The following is a 21,149-nucleotide window of genomic DNA, read 5'->3' as shown; positions in this document are numbered from 1 at the left end:
AATAAGGAGACTACGAATGTATTTAATTGTTAAAGTGATTTAATTAACAGAATATTAAACCGCTTTACTATGTCCGGATTATATAAAGTGTTATACTCGACACGTACTAATGGGATAAACGGCCGAAATAGCTTTAGCGGAAGTCTACCTAGAATAATGAAGTCGAGTTTATTAGAGTAGAAAGGGGTTGTTTAATTAGTATTGATTTAGAATTAAGAGGGGACTGCGCGATAGGGTTGGTTAGTTTGGGAGATATGGCGAATTGCATCCTCGAACCCAGAGGGTGCGCGCATTGTCAATTAGGGCGCATCGATTTATGTAACAATTATTAAGTTTCAAGACGCTTTTCAATTTCATGTATAATGTCCAAAGATTTTATGCAAAGAATGTAAGCTGATTAGCTCGTGGTACCGCTTTGTCGACAATAGAGAGGTGAATTTAAGGGTCTTAGATTATGACTTCCGAAACTTCAAGAACCCGGGTTTATGATAAGTTTAATTAAGTCAGCTAATAGCTGTCGAAGATATAGCGTCTCTTCAACCGATAACTTTTGGACATGTAACGTAGCTTTCATCAGGCACCGCTCTCCCTAAACCACGGATGCAAAGAAACATCCCGACGCCTTCCTCGATACTCTTTACCAAGTTGGTGCATGATATGCACAGAACACTCACTACCAACCCCACATTTCTTTGCTTTCCCTTTCACCTTCACTTCCCCTCAACACTCCTACTCCTCTTCCTCCCTCTCGGCGGCTCACTAAAACTCTTCGTTCTCGACAAGCCCCTCGACTCGTCCTCCTCCCTGACCACCTCATCCCTCCACCTCCTCTTTTCCCAACGATCATTCTCCTGCCGCACTATCATTACATTACTCTCATTCTCCTTCTTAATCTCGACACCAAACCCCGGGACATAATTCACATCCTCCGCGCTATAAGCGAGAAACCCATCATCCTCATCGCTAGACTCAAACCACGATTGCACCTTATTGAAAAATTGTCCAACTGCAACTTTCGAAACCCGTCGCTCAATAAACTGTTTTGTCTTGCTACTTCTCGGGAAATTGAAGATCGAAGTCCCTCGTGATCCGTCATCGGATGTTTCGCGAGTGTGAGATTGTGATTGGTCTACCGGCCACGCTCGTTGTAGCTCAGAACTCGAGGATTCATTCTCAGGCGTGAAGAATTCCGAGAGGTTTTTGAAGATCGTGTTCATCTTGAGATATAGAACGTGAGATTACGTGGTTTTCTGTAGGAGACCATGATGGTGAGGGTGTATTGAGGTGGTCAGAATACAAGTTGGAAGCGTGAGGTGACAACACACCTCGCTTAGCAAGCGACCTATAGGAGAGATCACGGCTGAGGATATGTACCAAGTTTTTAGTTAAGGTCGTCATGTGCCGTAAAATCAGGTACGCCTACATTCAGCCACCATTTGAGAAGCGGCCCGAACGTCGAATTCGTCGAAAGTAAGAATTCTCTCGCGCATTGGTTAAATCGACATAGTTCGAGAAGCCCCAAACAAAACAGACAACGATCAGAATTGACTGAGTAAATAGACGTTATCAAGCGCGGGAAGAGCGAGTTACTGTAACGGCTGGAAGCCTCGTCGTCATATACATTTGCGACGCCCAACTAAAAGCCTATTCGGGTAGCTGCACTTCTCCAGGCTGGATATTCTCCCAGTCTAGTTGTGGATTAGATTCGACGTCCGGTACAGGTCCCATAGGTGTGATAGCTCTAGGATTGATTCCAGCGTGGCTCTTGGTGTACTGAGAATAGTGTTAGTCAGCCACCTAATGTCCCCAAGAATGATAAATATTTACATTTTCCTTGATATGTTTAAAGTTCATCGTCTCTTTGAACCCAGGCACATTCCAATAAAGATTCTTCAACCACTCATTCAAAATCGGATAATCATGCCTGATGGTCCCAAGATTACACTTGAAATGCTGGACATACGCGGTGTCAAATCTTACGATCGTGGGATACAGGCGTAAATCCAGCTCGGTAATCCGCGAGCCGAGCACATAAGGGCCTCCGTTTTGCGCAATTAATTTTTCCATTCGATTGAGTGCTTTGAAAACAGGAACAACGTTTCTGTCGTAGGTTTCCTGGTCAGGTGCGAATCCGGCCTTGTAAACCCCGGTATTCAAATCCGATTGCATCCAAGCCCCAATCTCATCAATCTTCCCTCTCAAGTCTTCCGGGTATAGATCCACGGTCTTGCAATTGTCTGGGAGAATTGAATTGAAAGCCGTGTTCCAATCCCTGAGGATTTCTAAGCTCTCATTGTTAACAATTTGGTTTGTCTTCTTGTCCCAAACAACCGGGACGCTGAATTTTCCTTCGTAATCTCCTTTGTCCTTAAAGTAAACTTCATGCAAATACTTGCTTCCGAAGAGCTGATCCGTAGTCGCATCTGCGTAGGGGTCGTCGTCGCTGGGAAACTTCCAGCCGGGCCATCCTTTGTCGTCGCCTTTTGGGTAGGCTTTTACTATTGATATGTCGACTATCCCTGTAAGGCCTTTGAGGTGTCGAATGAGGTTTACTCGGTGAGCAAAGGGGCAAAAGAGGCCTAGGAATGAGTTAGGATGGGTTGGAAACAGTGTCTGGTTCGGTTCGTACCGATATATAGATGGTATCGTCCAGCCTCCGGGGGAAATTGTCCGCCTTCCTCAATTTTGCCATGCCATGCGCCATCTCTAAACGTAGAGGCTGATGCCATGGTTCAAGACTGTTGTTGTATGTGTCGATTTGCAAAAGTGATAAAATAGTGTTTAGAAGTTGAGGTAAACTATTGGCGCAACGTAAAGTTACTAATGCGGGGAATAGCGAGCGGGTACAACCTCACGACTCGGAGGGATATCGGCATCGGGCCCGACTCATCCCCGCATTCTGTCAGCACTGGCCGAACTACTCGACAACTGTTCGATTGACCAAGTAGATATAAAAATTGGTTAATTCATCGAGTAATTGAATGATTCATCGTAATTAGCGAATAGAACAGCTAACTCATTAAGTTAAACTTAAACGTGGAAATTATGAAAAATACCTAAATAACACAAAAAATGTATATAACCTATAAGGAACTGACTATGATTTCTATCTATTTGAGCTCTATATCATATAATATTCGGGTGAAGCACCTTAGTGGTTTTCTAGAGAAAGAATAGTGAAAAGTGTAATGTTGACGAAACGAGAGGCTAGTTAGTCAATTATAATATCTTGATCAATAACACGATAATTGATTAATGATACTAGCCTATTGAACAATCAAAGAAAAATTGTGAAAACTTCGGAACAGCTCGCATTTTGTTTCTGACTGATCTTGAAGCAGACGCTGCTGCTTAATTGATTTCCTGGCGAAAACCTAGGAGTTGAGATGACTGACTCATCAATCAGCTAATAGCTCGTGTTGGTGTTGTATCCTGTTTCCCGTTGCTCCATACATAGAGGTGCTTTTAGCGCCAGCCCATACAACCTGCTACGCGTTGTGTGCCAAAGTTCTCGGTTAGGGTAAAATCCAAACTTAATGTTCATGGAACCAACAAAACGGTTGACGTCGAAATCAATTGTCTGGTCTCGTGACCTTCAGCACGAGTATTCCAGGGGTTACCTATAGCCCCAGTTGGCATCTGTGGTTGAGACAATCGATGATGCATCGAGAAAACCAAAAACTACTGTCACATCAGTGACTGTCTTTCGATGAGATGCGGTGAATAATTAAAACGGAAGGCGTAACTGTTGGGAGAGAAATCGAGGAGAGAACGAAGCATTCGGGGTTCCCTCGCTAAGCGAGTTTGCATTTTCACAGAGACAAAATTATCACATTGTGTTATCTGTACTCTTTACGCCCTTTTCCAAGGGATAGAAATATTGAAGTACCTTTTCAAATCTGGTACTATTACATTGGTTGTTGGAAATGACAGCACAATGTAGGTAATGTAGGTAATGTAGGTAGTGTAGGTAATGTAGGTCACTATCTTTGTCTCTCAGTCTCGTAATTCAAATTGCCTCTGGATACTAGCTATTCACCGAGAAAACTCCAACATAATGATAGAAATGACTCTTAGTTTACGATTCAAACAATAAAGGAAAAAGCCTTGCTTAACGTCGCGCCTAGGAATAGCTCCTATATGGAGAAGAAGACAGTCATGTGCCTTGGAATAACACTCAACTTCTTCACCATCGACATGATGTGAGTAAGACTGACATCTGATACCACGAGGGAGGAAGACAAGACGTGAGACTACTTATCATACTTGTCCTAATTGGAGAAACACATATTTCTTCCAACTTGTTCATGAACTGTCACTCTTTGTGTTCACCGTAGCTTTCTTTCATAATGGTTGGAAGACTCATTGCGATCATGTGTACAATATAGATGTAGAATATGTTGAAGTATAAGAAGACGCGTTGTATTGAATGAATTCATTTTTTTCAATCATCTCCCTCATCACAAACCAAGCATTCAATACTGTACTCTCAGCATCAGACAACCGCTTATCGTATCATCACTTTCCAAGCCCACAAACACAACCTACTACTCAGACGTTATGTCTGGTTTTGACCGCTTGGGACGAAATGGAGATATGATGCGCAGAGCAGGCGATGAAGCACAACGAAACCGTGAAATGGGAGACCGAGTCGATAGACGAGAGGAACAAAGACGAGAGCAGCAAATTCGGGACGAAGAGAATGCGAGACGCATTGAGGAGGAACGACAGCAAAGGGCCCAAGACAGAGCCGAAGCCGCCAGAAGAGAACGAGAGCTCGACGATGCCTATGCTCGTTCTGAAGAGCGAGGAAGATATCAGCAGGATATGAGCAGTGCGTCGCAGAGTGCTGGGTGGGTTAGTAAGGGGAAGCGCGCCCATCGTCACAAAAAGTACTGAATGGAGAGCCGTGCGAGGCTAGACAAATTGCAGTGAGAACAGGAGGAAAGTTGTCATTTGGTGTTCTATTCGGGGCAGTGTATCGATAGACGTATCGATGCACGAAGCCAACCACTCTTTTAGTACTTGATAGTATAGCGATAGCAATAATAATCCACAGTTTTGTTTCTGCGCTTGGAATTGCACACTTCATTCCTTAATAGACCTGCAATCAATGCTTTTCTACCTGTGGTAAATACCAAGACTTTTTCTTTCGTGATTTTTTAAAATCGGTTCTGTTAGTAACTAGTTGAGGTAAATGGATTAATATGATCAGTTAGTGAGTTGCGTTGATCGAGGTGATCGGTTCAAGTTGAGTGCCCACGTAACATACTACTTTTAACCTAGTTTTGGCAACTTGTCTGTCACAATTACCCTCGGTTCAGTTCTTCACAATGCAACTTAATCGAGGGCCTTTCCTCGCCGGGTCGCCCACAGAACCTAGAATCAGAACAGTAAACAAAGGAAGACATGAATAAAGAAAGTTTTACTAGACTAACACCAGGTTGAAGCTTGAATCTGAGAAGCGACGAGAAACACCTCAAGGGCGATAGTATCACGGGCGGAGTTAGGTGGGCCAACAGAGATTGAGAGCGCATAGGATCCTTCGGAGTAAATGTTGCTTACATATGTTATAGGTGAAGCCCGCGAAGATTGATTAAATATGGGCAGGGGTACTTACCCACATGTTGCTCGATCGGCAGTAGATTACTCGATCGGCAGCACGAGTAGCTTTACTTTTTACTTGAATAAATCTTACCGCCACTTGAGATAAACTAAGCGATAGAACCTGTTACAGAGCGAGCGACGAAGTTTATACCCAAACGTCGAGAGACCGCGTATCATAACAATGAGTTCAGAGATCATTTTCTGTAGGAATTCACAAGGCCTACCTTCGAGAAATTTTATTAATAAACAGTACTTAACAGGTGGAAGCGACGTGATTTAAACAGTGCAGTGATTTAAATTTAAATTACGGCACTACGTTCGTAGCCTTCAAGATGTTTTACTTCGCTGACTAAACACCATGTCTCTTCATCTAGATTGCCATCAAGACTTCTAGAAGCTTTGGGAAGTTTGGAGACCTAGTAAGTGTCAGTATATTCTTTTATACATACGGTAGAAGAGGAAATGACTTACCCAAGTCCAGTGACTGGATCCCAACCCTTCGCGGCAATGAAACCGGGCGAGCCACAACCAGGGTTGCTACCGACGGTGATATCGTTGAAGGCTTCTGGGTGTGCGTACTATGAATGAAGTGTTAGCGAGATGTAATGTTGTAGGGCATGTATAATCTTACCAAGACAGGATGAATAAACCCAACAGTACTCTTGCCAGCAGCAATACGCTTCTCATTGACAAGCGTCAGGACAGCGCCCCATACTGGTGCAGAGAGAGATGTTCCTCCGACCAACCACCAAGATGGGTCAGAGTAGACCAATTGGCGATCTCCTACAGCTCCGACGTCCGGATAGGCTCGTCCACCATGATGGTAGATACCACCCGTGACGCTAGAGAAGTTACCATCGACGACATAATGATGGTACCCATCGAAACCGAGCTTCTTCTCGACTTGATCAAAGTAAGCGTCAACGGCAGTACGTTGGTAGCTTGGGATACCGAACACATTTGAGAAACCACCACCGCTGGGGAATCGCTTGGTGGCGACCTCATTCAGCTTCTCTCCTGGGACTGGAGCGATTGTGCTGTCAAAGCGATCCCACTCGGTGCTGCCTACGGAAAGGACATATGGGCAGGAGCTTGCAAAGTCAACCTCGAAGATTTTGCCGGAGTCGCCGTTGCAGGTAGCACCACCGACACCGGAGTCACCTGATGACATGACAGTGGTGACACCCTGAAGTGCGAGCTTCATCCACTCGTTGCATTGACGCTTCATGTAGTAGTCTGGAAGGTATGCCTCGCCGTCTCCATATGAGATGGAAATAACGTTGGTGGGCTTGTAGACACCGCATTGGAGTTGACCCTTGTACCCACCTGGGTTTGGGTCGGGGTATTGTGGGTCAAGACATTCTGGTTTTGTGCAGTCGCCTGTCTCACCAAAAGCGCTGTACGTGCAGTAACTTCCGTCAATTGCATCGAGGAAAGCTGCATGGTGTCAGTAAGAGGTTTGAAGTTTAGTTCACGACTATACGTACTGTTCCAGAAACCGTTGTAGTTTCCATGGGACTCATAGTATTCGTCATCCTCTTGGAAAAGGACAACCTTTTGGGGGTAGATGAGTGGCCAAGATGAATCAAAGTCCAATGGAGCTTCGAGATCAATTGGCACTGGCGTTGGCGAATCCTCGACTGCACCGATGGCACCATCAACTAATCGCTCAATTGGGTAGGTACCGTTAGGAATGTTGCTAAGTTGGTAAGTATGCGTTCAAAAAATTGAAAGATTTGGGAATTACTTACGGGTAAAGTGTGCTGAAGAAGATATCGAGATCATGTCTGCTGTAGTGAACATCAATCGACTCGAAGATACCCAGCTCGTTCCCGGGTGCAGCTGTCGTGGTGTTTGGGATATTGTATTGTGCTAGAAAGTATATTGTTATTACGACACAACGAAAAGGTCTGTCGGGAAGACAATACCTCTTGTACACTCAGCTGTGACGTATTTATCGCAGGTACCAGAATTTGGGTGAGGAAACGCTGGCAACTGGGTGATAAAAGGCTGTGGCCGTTCTGCGGTTGACCGTTTGTTGACAGAATCCATCTTCAAGTTCCTCTGTCGTAGTCTTGAGCCAGGAGTCACGTAGTCGATGTGCTCTTGGATATGTGCTGGAACGTGATATTCCTCGGTAGAAATGTCATGCTTGCCAGAGGTGTGTTGCCAGACGAAGAAATCTGCCACGAGCAACTCTTCGGCCTCTGCAGCTGTGGCATCGAATTGAACCCACTGTAATAACAGTGTCAGAATAGTTATCAACTCAGGACATGCAAATTGGTGGGTGGGAGGATTCGTTTAAAAAGCGATAAAAGAATTATTAGAACCATACCTGCTTATTGACAGAAACAGCAACTCTCTCTCCAGAAATTCCTGCCTGTTGGAGCCATTGCAAAACAGCATCGGTACTGTCCTCATGGGGTGCAAAAAAGTCAATGACTTCTTCAGGCGTCATGTGCTTTCCATAGCTGCCGCTTCCAGGAGTTGACCTATCAGTAAAGTTAGTGAAGCTCGCAAATTACATGCCATAACATACAATTCCATAAGTTTGTCATGGCCAGCCTGCAAATTCCTTTGCTTCAAGCCAATTCTCATTGGCAAGACCTGACTTTCGTGAACTTTGGACTTTTTGACCCATGATTTGGACAAATCGGGTAGATGCCGTTCATGGAGCTTGTGTCCGACGGGAGGCACTCGCTTCCTCAATCCAGGGGCAAGAGGACTGCCGAGAACTTCTCCAAGGAGACCGGCGCTGGCCAGGACGAAGGTAAGGGGAAACAACATAGTGCTTGGTTTTCCTGGGCAAAGCTGGGCATGCATTGAATGGGACAAGTCCTCCTATTTATTGCACCCATTTTCACGATAAGCTGCATTGCCATGCTACCCGAAAGATGCAATTCGATACCGAGGAGCAAACAGACCTGCCAAGAACGGTCAAGCTTTGAGGCACATTTTATTTCCGATGTGGGACCTTCTCCTTTCGGCTTGGCGCTGCATGTTGTTGCTGTAATGTACCTGGTCGAATCTCACAGTGATATCAACCCCGCCAATAGATAGGGGAACTGCTGTTGTGCTCGGGTACTATTCAGGTACCTCTAAGTACTTCTGCATTTTGGTGACTGCCAATCTTCGCATCTGGAGGTTTAAGCTGTGTCCGGCTCCGACTAAGGATACTCATTGGGCAATGTATGGGACCAGTTCATGCAGCTCTTGAGAATGGATGCATCGTTGGCGCTGACTGTTTACGTGCTAATAATGTTGATCGGGTGACCGACGGGCGGTTTGTTCCTTTGCTGAGGAAAATACTGAAGGCAAGTGGTCTCGTTCATCGATAATGCTCACTGAATTTCATGACCGATATGGTGCCAGGTCTGGCTCAAAACTCTTATCCGAGGAACACGAAAATAGAAGTAAAGTAATATCGATAGGTTTAGTAATAAAACACGACCTTTTGACTTAGTAGGGATAGTATAAGGATATAGAATAGATTTCGATCTTTTATATTATCTTAAGATAATTAAATAAAAGTAATTCGTCGTCGAGAAATACTATTAAAGGACGATTTACTTTAAAAATAAAAAGTTCTTTCGGCCTTATTTTGTTTTTGCTTAACCTTATTTTCGCTATATTTCTTAGGCGAAAAGTAGAACCCCGCGCCCCGCGATCGAATAACTTATTTATAAAACCGACTTTTACTCTCTATTTCTCGACGTTAACAGCCGAACTTAAGTTTCCAGCCAGACCCTCAATGCACGGCACCATAGACCGAAGCCCCTATTCATTAACAATAGTGGGATGCCGTTCTTGCATCATCCCCAAAGCAGCATAAATCTGCGTCACGTGATATCACTCACCCCCCTCGAAACAGCACCTAAACTGAGCCCCGAGCTCAAAATATCGATATTTAAAGGCAGCAATTTTCTTTCCAAGATTTCGATTACAGAAATATCGTCTCGTGTCAAAGGTTGAATTTAGCCTTGCAACCGATTGTCTCAGCCGGGCGATGTTCGGTTCCCACGCAACGTCATGACGTATCTATCGCTTCCCCAATCCAAATTGAACATCATCGAATACGTCCGACCATTTTTTGGTCTTCTGTAGCTGATTTCGCGATAAGACAAAGACGCTCCCTGAAATTTATTCTTTTGACAAGCCTTATAAATATTCTCTGATAGAGCCATATGTTGGGAGACTTCACCCTCGGCTGCTTATATGCGGTTGTTGAGACAGACATTTTCACCGATTCTTGAGTGAAATCGGTCGAGTCCTTCGGCTTACTGAGATCGGCCCTGTTAACGCTGTTAACGCAAGCATTCTCATTGACCGGGCGTATCCGATTAATCTAATGTGATCAAATTAATTCAATTAATTCGCTCAAAGTCTCGCCGAACCGAATTCGTCGACTCGCAGAGTACTCTTCAAGACTTATTATAGTAGCAGAACATATATCACCTAATATTGTATTGAAGATTTCAAGAGTGTAAGTCAAAGTGTTAAAACAAGACTGTGGGAGTCGGCAATCTAATTGCTGTTAGTATAGGTATAAGCTACTTAAAGAATAGCTGCCTTCGTGCTCGACACGACGATAGACGCACTGCCTTAGACTATAACTAATATATATATCTATGTTTCTACTATTTAAGTAGTTAAAGTAGTTAAAGTAGTTAGTATAGTTAATATAATAGATATAATATATATCCTATAGATAGTTTTCCTACTCTTTAGACTAAGTAAGAACAGTGTTTAGCTCCTTCTCTATACTTACTACTTTAGCTCTCTTAGTCTTATAACTTTATTCGTTATATACCCGGCTTAGCCCCGAATTATATACTATAATTCTTCTTAATTCTCTTTTTAAAGTAAACTAACTGTGAAGTTACGGAAATGTAGTAGAACACAACTTGAGCTTTAATATAAGGCGCTCTCTTCTTCGAGTCTAGTCTTATAGAAGGGCTCGTTTGTTGAAACATATAGAGAGGGATGAGGGATAAACCGTACTCTAGAAAGCTAATGTTCTCTTAGTGTCAAATTGTTGCTGAAGGACTTCAAATTCAATCAAACTACCTATTCAATTCAAAACAAAAACTTGTTACTCAGATACGAGTGTGAAAAAGAATGACCAGGTTAACACAAGTACTTCGCATCCCCAAACCAGATTATGCACAACTGGAGGAATCGCTGTCCTTAACTGAGATGATGGATATGAGTCCATAAGCTATTCATCAGCATTTCGGCGATTTCAAGTCAATCTCCCCGTACGCCAGTAGAGCGGATATGCTTAGGGAGCTTGGTCACATGCGACGTTTGTTGCCTAGGGTGAGAATTGGTAAATAGAGACATTGTGAGCAATCTGCTGTTGAATCATCTCGGGAAGCATATTTCTCACCAGAGAACATAATACGGCTAGTGAAGGTCTAGCTTCTAACTTGACACAACTCAACTCAACTCAATCCAACTTATAATAACTCATGAATAGTTTGAGTAGATTCAGTAATCCTACAATACACTGATACTAAGACTTTGCCACCTAAAGACAAGTCATATCAACATTGTCTATAGAGAGCAGTAAAGTGGTATACTGTCATGTCGTCCTTCAAACTCTGTACTAGAAGTTCCCATGAAGAAATAAATAACGCACATCTCATCCGAGGTACTGGATTGTTTGGACGAACCCATCAAAATACTAAAAATGTAAGGAACAATGTTCTGAAACTTGATATTCAGTAAAATTTTCGAACTCGTCTTAATCATGCCAACTTGATAAAAGATAAGCCAAATATACACTCACAGGGGAAAGATATAATTTTGAAGTCTATCCCTGTGAGTCACGAAGGATGCTAAATCAGCTTTATTCTTACTGCACCATTGTAACCTTGACAGAGAATTTAACATTTTGAACACTATCTAGAAGTACGCATACCCTTAACTAACTAAAAAGTAAAGTACAGAAGTGGACGCATGGATACATGTAGTTCGAATAGTCTCAGCATATTAAATAGAGGTAAATGGTAAAATTATTTCTGGGGTACTTATTCATGTCTTGATGATTCTGAGCTCTTCACGACCTGATCCCCTCTTGCTACAAATCAAATATTACTCTGGCCTTCAGAACTAAGGCCACCACCGGCTTCCCGCAACCACTGATTTCGGGCCACCATCGAAGACCCGGAGACCTGACCAGAAAAACCTTCTTGTTGGTGGCTTTCCAGGGCTCCATGCGAGAAGAATACGCATCCACAACGTCATGTTCTTTCGGGTTGAAGATATCGCCTCTTGATGGTATGATCAGCTCAAGATTTCCTCTGAGACATTGCAGGTATGACCACAGCTCCAGGGCCGAATCGACAATGGTACCCCTTAGTTCTGCGAGCGGACATTCGGTGACTCGGAAGATTTTCGTGAGAGGCTCGATAAACTTTAGGAGGTCCCGAGAGAACTTCTCGCGGCTGGCTTCGAACAGCTCTTCTTTCCAAACCTTGTTGTGCAAAAGTTCCAACTGAAATTCTCTCAGTGCTTCATAGCCGTGACCATAATATCCTGGAGCATATTAGTAGGCTATAATGTACTTTTTCCTCCTGTGACTACTTACGATCGTCTGCCAATCGCCGGCAAACTTCAAATCCTACTTTCATTGCCGCCACGCAGGGTTGCTTATTGAAGACATCCCTATTTTGAACAAAATGGAAAACATATGACGACACAAGACTTGCATGCAGTAATGACAATGAGATCCCTTGCAGTTGATTTTCGACAGATTGGCTATCGGTCCAAGTCACCTTCAAAAGGTCTTCGAGGGCAGACGATGTGGGGAGTTCATCCTGAAGCATAATCCGTTGGATCGCCGCAACTAATTCTGATTGCTGTTCCTTGACATTATCGGGAGATGGATGGTCATTCTGCAAGATAATCAGCGCCAAGTCGCTGTTCGTTGAACTTACTTACACCTTTTTGTTGAGCCTTATTGATATCCTCTCTGACTACTGTCTCAAATTCAAATAGAGAATCGTGTAACGAAACGAACAATCTTTGTACTCTATCTTCTTCGCATCCGCTGAACCGAATATTGCTTGGTCGTTGATAGTTGGTGGTATTATTATCTTCGAGTCTCGGGTCGAAGCGTGTAGTTGATGGGTTTTCCAAGGCCGAGGCGTATTGTTGACAATAACTTGAACCATTGTTAAATTCGGAGGTAGACGCTCGGCGAGTTAAGTCAGATGAAGACCTTGTTCCATCACTGCCTGTCATCAGAAAACGCCCATTGTCTGGGAATAGCTCAGACTCTTGGTTTGACCATTTCTTGTCATAATTTCCAAGGGATTTCGGAGTCGGGCAGCGCTTCTTGGATGTGGAAGTATCGATCGAACTAAAGAGTATGAGCTAGAGAAAGAAGTTTTCGCTGTTGTTACCTACCGAACTTTTAATACACAGATCTTCGAGGTATCGCTGTCTACTTTTCGCTTCAAATTGGTCTGCATTTGTGGTGGTACGCACCCTGCATTCTTTCTTCGCTCGATACAATTTCCACATGGATATCGAATTCCATCAGCAGATGGACGGCATACCCTACCCTCCTTCGAGCACATTTGGCATCTTTGCTTCATGGACTCCAGTTTCTCTTCCTCTGTGAGTTTGATACAGTCTATCCCTTTCAGCTGACACTGGGAACATTCTTTACTTCCATTGCTTCGGCATTTTTCAACTTTCCCGAGACAGCCCTTACAGTTATTCGACATGATATTATGTAGAGACAAAGTGCTGGTGTTGAGCACACAATGTAATGAATACTATTACAACGCTGGCGTACAGAGGCTATCAAGAAGGGCGTCGGAAATCGCGGTCATAGCAGCACATCGGGAGACAGGCTGATACTAGATTGAGGTAAGATTAGCCATAATCCAGAACTGAATCGGCCGCTTATGCTTACCGCGAGAGAATGAACAAAACACAAATCAAGAGTGAAAAAGCAATGTTTGAGTCACAGACAAGGATGCGATGTGACTCTTTAATCTACTGAAAAAGATTATAACAGTCCGATTGGACGCCCATATGTTGGTAAGTTCCTTTTTGAGCCGGGGCACATTACAGCCTGTTCCGTGTGTAACGATGTGAACGGGGTCCGACCACAACTACCAGCCAAATTCAAGGCATAGCTTCGGAGCGTTTGGAAATAACGTGTCGGCTGTACCGCAGTCATTAAAGCGGCTCCATTGGAAACACCTCTCCTAGTTCCCATGCGGGTCGCCTCCGTTCAAAATGCAGACTCCCGTTATGGCGATCTTCCTCTAACAACAAGGTTACCACTCAATGTACATCATATGCCCCTAAAAACCCACCCTTGTAAATAAATTTCACATGGCACATTATATCGTTACTGTCCGAGGATACTCGCCCAAGTTCTCAGGAATTATAACGCCTGTTAAGTGACTACGTGTATTTACAACTAGTACTTTTATGTGGTCTCCATCGTGCAGCAATCACCACTAAACTTGGCTCATACAGTTGCGAATAAAACAGATTCGTTCAAGGGTCTGCATTGGTCTCTTCTCCATAGCAACACGAATGGGCACCCTAAAATCGACTTCTACACTCCGACTCTGCGACACGTATACAGGTATCTAGTCATCATCAATCACAGATATATTCTTGTCTCTGCCTCCTGATCACTATAAAGAATTATAGATGTCGAAACACGAAATCTGAATCATCCTGCTTTCGGGACTGACTTACTGTGCAGTTAAGCCATGGCTTCTCGATCCAAAACAAAGACTACGAGACCCGTCCTCATCATTGCTATCGACCCAGGAACAAGCACACTGTCCGCACGCTACGCTATTGCTTACGACAGCTTCAATGATCAAGGCCAGCTCGAACGCGAGGTCATTCAAGAGAGTCTTGTTGACAACTGGCCCAGCTCTAGCAGTCCTGGAGCTATCTACCTTCCTACCACCCTGGTCTTCAGTAAAGTGTCGAAAGAGCTATTACACTGGGGCTTTGCCGCCCAAACATATTTGGAAGAGGAAGAAACGGTCATGAATCGACTTGAGGAGGTCGTGATCGAGAATGTCAAGATTGTGTTGCAGCAGCCAGAAGATGCAACGGAGCTGGACCGCGTCAGTTCGCTTCCACGTCACAGGGAAACAAGAAATCTGATCACACAAGTCCTCGGCAAGACTCCCGACGATATTTTTGAAGAGTTCTTGACAGTAACATTATCTCACATATTTGAAAGGGCGATCCTTGAACATGCGGCGCGCTCGTTTTTCTCACAGTCAATACACGTCGAGTTTGTAATATGCTTTCCGGGAGGTTGGAGCGGTGCTTTACATACAAGAGTCGCCAAGCTTGCTGCCAACGCTATGCAAAAGTCAATGGAGAAGTGCCAAGTACGAGTTGATAATTTCGGTCTCCAGGATGTTTATACGGTTTCAGAAACTTTATCGGGAATACGAGAGTGGTTGTATAAGCTGTTTCCAAAGATGACCGAGACCTATGCACCAGAGGTCACTGTTACTGCTTTCAACGCCAAAGCCATCTGTGTGAGTCATTGTGCCAGCTATTAAAACATCCCAAACGCACAGTACTAATTGAATTTCTGCAGGAGAACGATATCATTTTGGCCGTTGATATTGGTGCAGGAACTGCATGCATCACCACTCTTCGCCTTATAGCCACCAATCCGCTGAGGGTAGACCAGCTGGGTGGGACACTATGTAAGTTGATCTTATCCTCCGGAAATATAACACTGACGCCCACGTAGCTCTTCCAATTTCCGGCGATGCGGTTGATGGTCTTTTTGAACAGTGGCTCAGCGAGAACGTCACAGAGGATGACTTATCTAGCGATTTCACAGGCAACCTTTCATGGACTATAAAAGATCTTGTCCGCGCCTTCAGAAGCAAGAAGGTTTCTGTAGGAGAAGAGACCGGTCGCCCTTGGAAAACCTGGAGGAAAAGCATCACGGGTCTCAAAGCCAATCCTGAAAAGGGCTTCTTGAAGGATATCTTGATTGTTCATCGGTAAGTCCACACAAGTTTAGATAATCGCCGACCCAGATGGTGACTGATCTTTCCTCTTACTTCCTGTTAGAATGATATTCGAACAATGTTTTGACCCAGTTGTCGCGTTAATTGAGAAAGAAGTCGAGAAGAAGCTTTCCCTTGGTGTGAAAGTGAGTACATCCTATTTTGACGGGAACCCTAACACTAATAATAGCTTAGGCAGTGATTTTTCAAGGGCAATTTGGCGGTGGCTCCCAATATCTGCGAAAAAGGTTGCAAGCCGGTCCACTCAAGAGTCGGGTCAGAATATTCCATAGTCCGCGCGGCAAAGAGGATGTTGTTCTGGGGGCGATGAGCCAGCGTGCTAAGCTGCAGGAAAAGTTTATCAGGAATTCTGTAGCCCTAAAAAGTTACGGAATTTTGCTGGCTATGACAGAAAAAAACACTCGAACATTATTTGGTGACAAGAATGTGGATGAATTTGGAATTTTGGAAGTTCAGGATACTGGAAGATACTTTTTGGTCATTGATTGGGTAGTTCCTTCGGTGAGTAAAGAAACAATCTGTTCTTCCATTTTTCATGCCACACCTTTTCCAATCCTAAACGGTGTAACCAGGGAAGTACAATTACAGACTCGGTTTTTGATCGGGGCCCTGACGCGGAAAGGCTGTCTTCGTGGAAAGCGAAGGACGACATAGAGATACTAGATGTCATGGTCGTATCCGAAGAAACGCTTCCAGCACCAACAGACGATCCAGAAAGTTGTACCGGAAATCAAACCAAAAAGCAATTTACATTGTGGACTAAGGATCACGACCAGAACAAGCTATTTGATCAACGTGGACATAAGGGTGAGTCTTAGGCTCTATGTCTGATAAACCACCCTGACAATAAATTAGTAGAAGTTCAGCAGCTGCCGTTCAAGTGGGATCTCGGAATGTCACAAAAGATTGACAAAAACGGCGTTGAACAAGGTCCATACGTTGTTAGTGACATGAAACGGGAATACTTCCCGCGATGGCACGGCGGTCGCGCGAAAAGACGTCTGCATTACGTCTTGCCACATGATCTTATTTGGGAAATTACCGAGGTTCAACTTAAAATTAGTTATCGACCGAAATTTCATTACTCCATAGGTCAACCTACAACACAACTTGGGGTGCAAGTTTCGGCCAGTTCGAACCTTTTCTCGATGTCATTACCATCCAAGGAATCTCGATCTGTAGCATTGGACAAAGATATTGAGTTTACCGAAAAAGCTCGACCTCTGGCATACAGCCTACAAGAACCAACTTTTTCGAAGCCAACAACATCTGCTCTTGTTCCAAGAACCAACCCATTCCATGAAGAGTTTCATATTGATCATCCACCTATTGATTTGTCGTATTCTGGTAAGACAATCAGCACACAAACGCGGCCACAACAAGATGTATGTTCCAAAGCCATTCACCTCTGCCATTGCTAACTATAACACAGTTTTCCGTTTCTACACCTGGCTGTTCTCAAATCCTCAGCACATCTCCTGCGCTTACGCTGCTGTCTGAGACAATCATGGAAGGTAAGCACACTCACTATCCAATTGGCCAATATGCTGACCTTACCACTTACGCGTAGAATGTGAGACATGTGCACGACGGTTACTAGTAAAATGTGATATGGCTTACACGCAAACTAATTGGCCAGGAGAAAAAAGCTGCCAAAATTGTTTATACCGTGGAATAGATTGTCTCAACTCCACCACAGTCGCTCGACTTACGGAAACCACCATCACGGTTGATAACAGAAGCAGCGACAAGCAGCAGGAATATTTGCGCAGCAAGCGCAAAGGCGCTTGTTTGGAACCAGAAAAGCGACAGGCGGCAAAAAGAGTCCGGCGAGCTAAGAAGGCATTCACGTACGAGTAGAACGTTTGCAATGGCAGATACAAGTCCTGTAATCAGACGTGTACATACGCTACCAAAAAGCTGAACATTGTAGAATAATTGTTTGTGTATTCGCATTGCGTTCTGTAATACCATTGAGTTCATTATCTCAGGCTGAAGAATCCATACCATTTTCCATTTGCAGCTTGCCTTTATCGGCGCATTGTGTACACGGGTTTTGTGCCCTTTTCTCGCATTTTGTAACCTGCCCGAGACAGCCTGTACAAGTGCGAGAATCTCCTGCCATGGTGCATCTGTGAAAAACTGCGAACAAGGATGAAAAGCTTCGAAGGTAATGACGACTTTAAAGGGCCGAGTGTTCAATGAATCCAACAGAATCTCTTTTCTTGGATAAAAGCTGGCGGTCGGTCAACCTGACAAGTGGTTGTCAGCATATAAATTCTAAAAGATTTAGCTACAGTACTGTCGAGAATTGAGCCGTACACCGCGAGGCAGGAAGGCAAAGGTCGAGAGTCGTGAGGGAAAAGCCTGATACCACCTTGCAGATTATTTACCCGACATACTCGAGTAATCTAAGAAACCCCGTCATGAATAAGTCGGGTTGATCTGAGATGCCTGTCAGCATTGGCTTTATTGAATTCAATTTTCATGGGAAGAGATGAGGTCTGAAAGTCATTAAAACTGCGTGGATGACAGGCTACGGTGCTTCGCCCAAAACTTGTGTAACGAAATCCCTTCCGCATCTTAAGGCGGCCTGAATCTGGATCCTCCCCGGCTCCAGGAAAGACATATGCACAGAGCTCAAAAGACAACGAAAACCAACCTAAGGCTGTCTAACGCGAACGCCCTAAAAACAACTTTATGGGGCTTACCTTAGTCGACGTCTGCACTAGGCACGGGCCTGACTAGGGACTGTGTTAAGCTAAACATATTATCCCGTTAGTCTTCACACAATAATAAATTTCATCGAATTCCCTGTTTTGTACCATTGGCCGAAGTGACTGCGGGATCGCCGCCTATAGATTGACAGCTTACGGAACAGGGGTCTGTGAGCGCGATAACAATTGCGAGGACAGGTAAACAATCGGAAGATTCGAAATGTCTTCACATATCACTGGACGGAACAAGTCATGCAATGCCTCTATCAGAGGCCCGAAGTTCCGGGGGTTTACCTTTGTGTCGCGTCGACACTGCGACTAGCGATGGCTATCTAAGTGAGGCAACGCGATCACCTAATCGATGGCTTTGAACAGCTTCTCACCTTTCCCGCGCTCAACAACAGGGTTATGGAAGAGATAGCCCCGGCTCTATTTGTGTACTCCCTGTCGGTCTCACTGGTGGCAATCATTGCCTTTTCCATTTGGAAATGTCCTTTTCTGGGGGGTGTCGACATGGATACGGACGCACACCGAACCGTCAAAGACTTGCCCCCACCCCCCGAAAAAGCCAACCTCAATACTCTGAAAGTACTGACTGACCGTGTTTATATCAATTTAGCATCCATCGCTGCATTCTCCGCCCGTTCCCCCTTCTCACATGACATATCTTTGGTGGCGTAAAGAAATCGCAGTAGCTTACCTGGTGGATAGTGTATCTTGTGTGCTACTAATACCTGAGTCTCGATCTTCCATAAGCCTCGAAAGTCAACCCGTCCAACAAAGTCTTCCAGTATTCATCCTCTGGCCACAATTCGCAGATAGATACTTTATTTTCCCGGTATTTGCCCTGAATGACGTTATGTCGAGCGAACGACTAATGATTTAGAAGATACGTTCAGCTGGACCTTCTATATGTTGGAACCGCGGTACACGCTTATAATTGTTATCGACCCAGGAACGAGCTCTATGACAGCAAGTTATGCCATCGTGCGCGATATATTTGACAACTTGGGAAATAGAGTTCGTTACCAAATAAACGAACCAACAGCCCTGGACGAATGGCCAGATTCACCCATTGGTGTCAATCCAGGACATGTCTGCGTACCATGCGTTCAAATATACTCTAAGGCGACCAAGCGCCAGCTACACTGGGGTTTTGGGGCTGAAGAGTATCTCAAGGACACAAATTCAGGTGACGACTTTGACGACGTCTTGGTCGTTGAACACATCAAGTCCCTTCTCAAAGACCTCAGAGAAGTTCACGACGTGGACAAAGTTTCTCACCTGCCACATCTGGTTCAGGCAAAGAAGATTCTAGAAGACGTTTTAGAAAAGAAAGCGATCGATGTCTTCAAAGATCTTCTGACAGAAGTTATCTCCCATATACTGGGAAGTGCTGTTCTAGAGTACACGCCTTGGGGCTACTTTTCGCAACCTATAAATGTTGAAGTAGGATTCTGCTTGCCCAGTGAGTGGAGTGAAGCTCTACATTCTAGTGTTGCACACGCTGTGTCCAAATCTTCAGAGACGTCTTTAGCGCGGAATAACATTAACGTTCAAACATTTGGCATCGAAGATGTACTCACTATTTCGGATACCTTATCAGGGGTTCGTCAGTTCCTGAGACAAACCGTTTTTTATGAGACTGGCCCGACCGATCCCCGTCGTGCGGAGATAAAGCAAAGCTTGAACGAAAACGCAAGTGAGACAGAGGTAAGTTAAGTCAATTCCTTGATTCCCTAGCCTTTACCGAAAACATGACTAACTCTGAAATACTCGAAGATCAACGATGTATTTTCAGCTTTTGATGTTGGGGCTGAGACTGCGTGCATCACCGTCCTTCGACTTATAGCAACGAGTCCAGTGAGGGTAGACCAGTTGGGACCGACTTTATGTAGGCATTCGAATTTAGCGAAATGTCGTAACTAATTTGAATTTAGCTCTACCGTTCTCGGGTGATGCAGTTGATAACCACTTCCGAACGCTCCTCGAGAAACGAATTACAAGTACAGACTTCCCCGGAAACATACATTGGGCGATTGAGAAGATAGTACGCAGAGTCGAAGAGAAGAAGCAATGGGTTGGACGACACGCTACAAATGATAAGCTTTCCAGGGAACGGGTCACTGGTCTCAGAGCAAATCCCGAGAAAGGTTTCAAAAAGCACGTTATTGAAGTAGATTGGTATTATTATCCCTTTGACTAGTATTTCTGAAGTTGCACTAATCACAAATCAAACCAGGATTGAGTTGGAGCGCTGTTTTGATCCCATCATCCATCAGTTAGAACAGCAGATTTTGGCCACAGTTGTAGATTACCCTCAGCTCAAAGTAAGAAGTCCCTGTTTTATCTCATTGCACGGCCTGATGTTTTATTAGGCTGTGGTTTTTTTAGGGCAGTTTGGTGGAAATTCGCGATATCTACAAGAACGATTGAAGAAAGGTCTGCTCACAATGAATACCCCGTCAAACTTTTCCACAGCCGGTGCGGGAAGTGGGATGTAATACAGGGTGCAATTCTAGAGCGAATGAAGCCCGAAGAAAGATTTGTCCGGAATTTTGAGGTTACGAAAAGTTACGCTGAAACAAAAATCTGATAGCCTGGTATGAGCTTAGGTATCGCGGAACCCAGCTTCGAAAAGGGTAAGAAAATGGAATACATGGAACTCTATCAACAACGATCGTTACGACACATGAGATGTCACTGCTTACGAAATCATGTTTGGCGGGGGCTTTCTCTTTGTCATAGATTAGGTATCTTTAAATTCAAAGATGGTAAT

At 44.3% G+C, this 21,149-nt stretch overlaps 7 protein-coding genes across 7 annotated transcripts; 3 read left to right on the top strand and 4 right to left on the bottom strand.

Annotated features, from left to right (window-relative positions):
- Positions 1-710: 710 nt before the first annotated feature.
- On the bottom strand, positions 711-1,217 carry GLAREA_02463 (uncharacterized protein; the record flags this gene model as incomplete). The annotated part of the gene is made up of 1 exon (XM_008087549.1): positions 711-1,217. The coding sequence occupies one exon, from the start codon at positions 1,215-1,217 to the stop codon at positions 711-713; it is 507 nt and encodes a 168-aa protein (XP_008085740.1).
- Positions 1,218-1,644: 427 nt separating this feature from the next.
- Positions 1,645-2,729, bottom strand: GLAREA_02462 (Glutathione S-transferase (GST), C-terminal; the record flags this gene model as incomplete). Its single annotated transcript, XM_008087548.1, has 3 exons — positions 1,645-1,773; positions 1,828-2,579; positions 2,630-2,729. The coding sequence occupies 3 exons, from the start codon at positions 2,727-2,729 to the stop codon at positions 1,645-1,647; spliced, it is 981 nt and encodes a 326-aa protein (XP_008085739.1).
- Positions 2,730-4,560: 1,831 nt separating this feature from the next.
- Positions 4,561-4,899, top strand: GLAREA_02461 (uncharacterized protein; the record flags this gene model as incomplete). The annotated part of the gene is made up of 1 exon (XM_008087547.1): positions 4,561-4,899. The coding sequence occupies one exon, from the start codon at positions 4,561-4,563 to the stop codon at positions 4,897-4,899; it is 339 nt and encodes a 112-aa protein (XP_008085738.1).
- Positions 4,900-5,977: 1,078 nt separating this feature from the next.
- Positions 5,978-8,394, bottom strand: GLAREA_02460 (Subtilisin-like protein; the record flags this gene model as incomplete). The annotated part of the gene is made up of 8 exons (XM_008087546.1): positions 5,978-6,023; positions 6,079-6,185; positions 6,239-7,044; positions 7,095-7,306; positions 7,359-7,479; positions 7,536-7,842; positions 7,943-8,099; positions 8,147-8,394. The coding sequence occupies 8 exons, from the start codon at positions 8,392-8,394 to the stop codon at positions 5,978-5,980; spliced, it is 2,004 nt and encodes a 667-aa protein (XP_008085737.1).
- Positions 8,395-11,689: 3,295 nt separating this feature from the next.
- On the bottom strand, positions 11,690-13,085 carry GLAREA_02459 (uncharacterized protein; the record flags this gene model as incomplete). Its single annotated transcript, XM_008087545.1, has 4 exons — positions 11,690-12,147; positions 12,200-12,506; positions 12,553-12,973; positions 13,021-13,085. 4 exons carry the CDS (start codon positions 13,083-13,085, stop codon positions 11,690-11,692), a joined length of 1,251 nt encoding a protein of 416 aa, XP_008085736.1.
- Positions 13,086-14,351: 1,266 nt separating this feature from the next.
- Positions 14,352-17,513, top strand: GLAREA_02458 (HSP70 family protein; the record flags this gene model as incomplete). Its single annotated transcript, XM_008087544.1, has 9 exons — positions 14,352-15,146; positions 15,209-15,320; positions 15,368-15,626; positions 15,697-15,778; positions 15,828-16,154; positions 16,226-16,460; positions 16,509-17,038; positions 17,086-17,167; positions 17,224-17,513. The coding sequence occupies 9 exons, from the start codon at positions 14,352-14,354 to the stop codon at positions 17,511-17,513; spliced, it is 2,712 nt and encodes a 903-aa protein (XP_008085735.1).
- A 1,769-nt stretch (positions 17,514-19,282) lies between these two features.
- On the top strand, positions 19,283-20,874 carry GLAREA_02457 (uncharacterized protein; the record flags this gene model as incomplete). Its single annotated transcript, XM_008087543.1, has 5 exons — positions 19,283-20,083; positions 20,153-20,264; positions 20,311-20,554; positions 20,613-20,700; positions 20,749-20,874. The coding sequence occupies 5 exons, from the start codon at positions 19,283-19,285 to the stop codon at positions 20,872-20,874; spliced, it is 1,371 nt and encodes a 456-aa protein (XP_008085734.1).
- Between the last annotated feature and the right edge of the window lie 275 nt (positions 20,875-21,149).

Source organism: Glarea lozoyensis (assembly GCF_000409485.1).
Source record: "Glarea lozoyensis ATCC 20868 chromosome Unknown GLAREA6, whole genome shotgun sequence".
Taxonomy (NCBI): Eukaryota; Fungi; Ascomycota; class Leotiomycetes; order Helotiales; family Helotiaceae; genus Glarea; species Glarea lozoyensis.
Note: the sequence above shows the minus strand (reverse complement) of the source record. Positions and strands in the feature narration are given on the sequence as shown.